This window comes from Neomonachus schauinslandi, chromosome 4, assembly GCF_002201575.2.
Source record: "Neomonachus schauinslandi chromosome 4, ASM220157v2, whole genome shotgun sequence".
In the NCBI taxonomy this organism is placed as follows: Eukaryota; Metazoa; Chordata; class Mammalia; order Carnivora; family Phocidae; genus Neomonachus; species Neomonachus schauinslandi.
In genome coordinates, this window is record NC_058406.1 from 41,680,186 (window position 1) to 41,686,303 (window position 6,118).

The window sequence follows — 6,118 nt, forward strand, 5'->3', positions numbered from 1 at the left end:
GGGGCCAGCTCATTACACAGAGAGGGGCAGGGGTTGGCTCTAGGTCACCCAGCATGTCAGTGTTAGGGGACAGGTATCTCCAGTGATTTCCAGTGGCCCTCCCCCAGTGAGTAAGTGTGAATTCTTTAGCCGGGCATACAAGGTCTTTCATGCTTGAGCAAGAACCCAGCCCCTCCCAAACATCTAGCGCATGCAAATACGTATAGCCTCGGGCAGTCCTTGCAACAATCCGTTATTGTAGGTGTTATTATTCTCATTTTGCAGATGAGGAAGCTGAAGCTCAGAGGAGTCTGGGCGCCTGTCCAAGGTTGCACAGCTGAGCCAGGATATCATCTCATGAGTATCTCCAAAGTTGTCTTTTCCTCATGCCCTGCAGCATTCACCATAAAGAGCCTCTCCTCTGGGAAGCCATCCCTGACCTCCCTGGCCCTGAGTTACCTGGGAGTCAGGTCACGTCCCCTGACACCAAATCACTTGTTCAAGTCACGAAAAAGTCCCTTGAATGGGCTGGAAATCAGTGGTGCCACTGAAGCCCAAGGCTCCAGCAGCCCATGCCACAACCCAGTGACCACAGAGACCCCATGGCATGCTATTCCCCAGGCCTGTGGCCACAGGCCAGCTGCCCACAGCAGGAGTGTAGCACCTACCGAATTCGTACAGAACCCCCTCCCCTCCCAGCCAAACATGTGCCCCTCCCTCACCTGGAGACCACCAGTGGTAGGATCAGCATCTTCAACATCCTCATCAAGAGCTCCCCAGGAAACTGGAAGTAATTAATTTCCTGAAAATACAGCAAGAGCGGGGATTATAGCAGGTGGTACCGACTTGACAGTTGTTCACAGTCTTCAAACACCGTTCCACCCGCACGCTCCTGTGTACCACGCGGACGGCAGAGGCCACGGAGGAAGCACCGGCTTTGGAGCCAAACAGACTTGGGTTCTAATCTTGACGCCCCCGGAACTAGCTCTGTGGCCATCATCCAAGTTAAGTTTTTGTACTTGCAACCATCTTTCTCTTCCTCCCTTCCTCCCTTCCTTCCTTCCTTCCTTCCTTCCACCAAAGCTAAACACTTGGTTAATGGTCTGATACTTTGAAAAGCCCCAACTCATAGAATTTTGGTGCTGAGAAGGGATTTTAAAGATCTTCTAGTCCAGCTGAGTCAAGAGATGGAGAGGACTTAGCAGTGACAGTGCAGGACCAGAAATCAGGCCCCCTTGTCCTGTTCTACTATCATTTCCAATGCTCTAGAAAATCTTTATGAAATAAGGGTGAATGGGAGAGAAACTTAGTCCTTACATGAGCAAAAATGCCTTTATCCTACCCTTACCTCAGATATTAGTCTGGCCATATATAAGATTCTTAGTTTGAAAGAATTTTCCCTCTAAATTTTCAAAGGTATTTCCCTTTGTCTTCTAGATTCTGGTGTTGCTTATGATGTTTGGAGCCATTCTTCCTATTCCTTGGTGGAGACTTGTTTTATTCCCTCAGAACCATTTAAGGATTTTCTGTTAATTTCCAGTTTTCTGTAATTTTCATGGTGATGTACCACGGCATGAGAGTTTCTTCTTTCTTTTTTTTTTTTAAATTCATAGTGCTGTGCGTATTTTTCACTTCTGAGAAAATTTCTTACATGCCCTGTGAAAATTTTCTCCCCATTTTTTCGGTTAGCTCTCTCGAAAACTCTCTTATTAGAGAGTTGGATGTTGGACACCTCTAATTTTCTTCTATTTTCATCTTGTTTTGTTTTACTTTCTGGGAGATTTCTGCAACTTTATCCTAGCTATTGACATGTTTATCTTGCCTCGTCGATTTTTAATTTCCAAAAATTCTTTTTTCTTTCTTTTTTTTTTTTAAGATTTTATTTATTTTTTGACAGCGAGAGAGGGAACACAAGCAGGGGGAGTGGGAGAGGGAGAAGCAGGCTTCCTGTGGAGCAAGGAGCCTGATGCAGGGCTTGATCCCAGGACCCTGGGACCATGACCTGAGCCGAAGGCAGACACTTAACAACTGAGCCACCCAGGTGCCCTGCAAAAATTCTTTCTTGTTCTCGGATTGTTCCTTCTTTTTGCATCCTATTCTGTCTTACAGTCACTGTATCTTCTCTCACATCTCCGAAGAACTTAAGACAAGATTTAAACAATTTTCTTCTAATTCCTACTTTGTCTCTGCTTCATTAGAGACCCTTTTCCGTTTGTTTAGTCCCTGTCTCTGTTAGAAGCTTTGACTCTGGCTTTCTGCTTGGATGTAAGTGTGAGGCCCTGAACTTGTGTGTGCGCGCGAGTGGAACTTGTCAGGTGATGGCTCCTCAAGGAAGGTGATGGGTGACAGTCTGACTTGTTTACTCTGGATAAAATGGGATGGGGGAAGAATCGCCTTTATAGCAGGATTTGGAGATCTTTTCTCTGAGGCTCAGTGAGAAGTCTCTTCTCACCTCCGACTAGGGGGTGAGGATGTGCCTAAGCCCAGCTGAGAGCAGTCTTACGGGGATCCCACACTCGAAGGCAAATGTCCACTCATTTGTGGGATGCATGTGCCTCATCACCTCCCCTCCCCCAGTACACACAGGTGGACCGAATTTCCCGAAGTGAAGCTTCTCTGTGAGTCACAGGTAGGGCGGTAGAGATGGGCGGATGAGGAGTCCCCTGATTACAGGAACTGGAAGCGACTGACAGCCTAAGTGCCCCAGTTACAAAATTCCAACCAATGTCTCTGATTTCACCTCCTTGCTTCACCTGGCCTCCTGCAGCTCTGTGCACTTTCAAGTGCAGAACCTTTCTGGAGTTCTCCGAGCCAAACTGACATGGCATCTACCTCTATAGACACAGGGTTTAGCTTTCTGTGCTCTGCTGAGTGAGGTCATTCAACTCTATCTTCTTCCCATCTTTGCCTAATTTATGGTATTCCCTCAACTTTTCTCAATTGTCTCCTTTTATATTCTCTTGGGAGTCTATATCTTTAAAAAATTCCATTACTATAGTTTTAGTGGAATTCCAAGAAGGAAAGGAAAATGGATGCAATTGTAAATTCACTATGGTTTAACTGAAGCTCTCAAAATGATCTCTATTTTTATTTATTTGTTTGTTTTTAGAGAGGGAGAGAGAGCATACACACATGTGCGCGGCAGGGGAAGGGGCAGGGGGAGAGGGAAAGAGAGAATCCCAAGCAGGTTCCACGCCCAGTGCATAGCCCCACATGGGGCTCGATCTTAGAACCCCAAGATTATGACCTGAGCCGAAATCAAGAGTTGGACACTTGAGCCACCCAGGGACCCTTCAAAATGATCTATGTTTTTACATGAGATACTATTTCCAAAGATAAAATCTGCGATCTTGTAAGTTCTTTTCACAAGGAGGACATGCTTCCATTTTGCAAATTGTTTACAAATTGTGCCTGTTGCATAAGCTTACAAAATAAGGAGGGTTTAATTTCTGAGTCACAGGCAGAGATCATAGAAACAACCCCTGGATTTCAAAGTAAGATGCTGAGAAAGCCAATTCCTGCCAAATCACTGATCAGACTCCACATCCTTTTCTTAGGTTTATCTGGCAGGTTAATCCAGACCAGAACACATTTGCATTTCCAAGCAGATGGGGCAGGCAGCTTTGGCAAAGGAGGCCCCAGATGAGCTTGGCTTTTAATAATAAGGATTCCAATTTGTTTTCACAAAATAATCTTCCGGCAGGAAATATATTTTTTGTTGCTCAGGGAAATTAAAGAAAGATTGCAGATTGTGCCGTTGCCCATTTAATTCAGCAAAGAGGTGAGGGTTCTCTCTGTGACAAGCCCTGAGCTAGACTCACATTTTGGCTCATGAAAGCCCATGTGATGTTCAGCAAGTCAAAATCTGCTGGGAGCTCCAGACACCTGCACAAAAGCCTCAGAAGCAGGACAGTCGGCAGCTGGCTACAGGGGAAGGCTGAGTGTGGGGTGAGCGGGGGAGCAGAGGATTATTTCAAGTGGGGGCAGGTCTGGAAGAATTTTTGTAAGATATGGAATATGAGATGGCTCTCGACACAGTTAGGACTTGGACAGGCAGATGAGGGAGGGAGGAGTGAAGTACCAGCCACTCAGCGCCACTGTATGCCTGGCACTGATGAGTCCTTGTTTATTCTCACGACAGTTCTAATAGACATATAGTGCCCCCCCACTCCAGATAAGGAAAACGAGGTCCAGAGAGGAGATAGGATTTTGCCAAGGGCCACACAGCCGTTTCCGAGTAGAGTCAAAGTTCAAGGTTCTGCTGCCTCCAGAGTCCAAGTCTCTCCCTTAATAGCTGAGAGTGGCTTAACAGTGTTACCCTTGTAATAGGGGCTCAGTTCTCAGGGAGGGGGTGTCTCCCTTTTCATGGAAGATGAAATATGATGCTTGAGCCCCAGGTGTAGATCATATTAGGTGTTGGTGAGCTGCAGGAAGAGGAATTTTGTGAAATAGGGGATCTTCCAGGAGCCCATTGACAAAGACTCTCCTCGAACAAACATGAGACTAGCTAATCGGGGCTCTCTTTTCGGCCAGGCCTCATCCTTGGGCCTTGTCTTCGGCCTGCCTGGCCCAATTATAGCAAAAATCCTGCCACGTCAGGTTAGTGAGAATGCCCCCTCTCTACCTTCAGCAAGAATCCCTCTACCCTCCACGTCTCCTCTTAGCAATGTTCTCTCAGTTGGCCCCCTCACTATGTTCATTGTCTCTAAGTCCCCAGCTGTCTTTGTTGTGTTTGGACATGAGCCTGATCTCTCTCCCCTGTTCCCATGGTCTTGACACCTATCCCAGTAGTCCTGAACAAAGTCTCCCTTACTGTTTTAACAAGGGTCAGAATCATGTTTTCTCCAGTGCCGTGGGAGTGTCCCTCCCTGTCCTGTGGGAGATGGGTGCTGAGAGGGACAGGGGCCCTTGCCCAGGCAAGGCATTGCCACCCTTGTAGTTACACAGGCCAGAACGCCAGGGGCCGGCCCTGCTTCCCAGCCCTGCACCCAATCTGCCACCATGTCCAGAGGGTTCCTTTTCTGGAAACAGTTCTCACATGGGCCCTGTTCATCCTGCTGTCAGGTCTCACCCCTGTCACCACCTCCTCACCTGGTCCCCTGCCTGTCCCACCACTCCCTCATCCTGCACTCAGCACCAGAGTGATCTCTCCGAGTTGAGATCTGACCATTTCGCTCCCCTGCCCAAAGTGGCTCGCGGCGGGCCAGGCCCCCGAGGGCCCCTGGGGCTCCAGCCCCTGCCTCACGGGCTACATCCCAGCTGCTGTGAACAGTCTGCTCCACACACGCCCAAGTATTTTATGGCCCTGGGTCTCGCTCCAGCTGTTACCTCTGCCCGGAATACCCTTCCTGGGTCTTTTGTCATCTGAGCTGCTCTGGGAGGTGTTCTCTGATGCCTGAGCCCCTTCTTCCTGCTCCCGTCCTCTTCACCTTGTGCTTGTTCTAATGAGATGCCCTGGCCTCTCGCTCACCTGGTGATGCCATCTGTAACCACTTCCTCTGCCATTTTACTGGCTGTCACTCTAGTTCTGCAGGGTTTCATCACACCCATGCTACAGATGAGAAGACTGAAACCCAGAGAGGCCAAGGGACTCCCCCACTATCATGTCACCAGGGAGCCATGGAGTGAGATAAATTCCCAGATCCCTCAGGCCCACATACCCCTCCTCGACGGGGACCCCCGAGAAGCTCTGGATGGCTGACCTGTGGTGAGAGGCGACGGGTCCTCAGGAAGAAGCCGAGAAGGCAGCCCACGGTGACAGACAACACAGACAGGATGAGCAGTCCATTTCGCTTGCACACGTCCTTCCCTCGTGCCAGGATGGCACCTGGCACCATGGTGAGCCCAGCCTGCCGGCACGGGGCACAGCACCATTCCATGCACGTGAGGCCAGCTGAGGGCACAGGGTCCCAGCCAGGGGGTCTGGCTGCTCAGCAGGCAGGTGGGCACATGGCCTGCATGGCTGCCCCAGAGGGAAGCCACAATCCTATTACCAGCTGCATCATTAGGAGCCAGAAACAGATTAGGGCCTGGGAAATTAGAGCAGGCCATGTGGTCTGGGGATTTGGACCTCAAAGCCAAGTGCACCTCTCAAACGGGAGGGGCCCAGAGACTTGCTTGGTTGGTTTGATTTTTACCC

At 49.2% G+C, this 6,118-nt stretch overlaps 1 protein-coding gene across 2 annotated transcripts in view; it reads right to left on the reverse strand.

Moving 5' to 3' along the window:
- The window catches only part of SLC1A7 (solute carrier family 1 member 7), a 43,040-nt gene extending 37,175 nt beyond the window's left edge, over positions 1-5,865 (reverse strand). The window contains exons 1-2 of one of the 2 annotated variants that reach the window (XM_021683912.1): positions 5,682-5,865; positions 702-781 (exon numbers count right to left, since the gene is read on the reverse strand). In XM_021683912.1, the coding sequence (XP_021539587.1) occupies positions 702-781; positions 5,682-5,858 (257 nt within the window). In that variant the 5' untranslated portion in view covers positions 5,859-5,865. The remainder of the gene's footprint in view (positions 1-701; positions 782-5,681) is intronic. The other variant, XM_021683913.1, reaches the window with a different exon arrangement.
- Between the last annotated feature and the right edge of the window lie 253 nt (positions 5,866-6,118).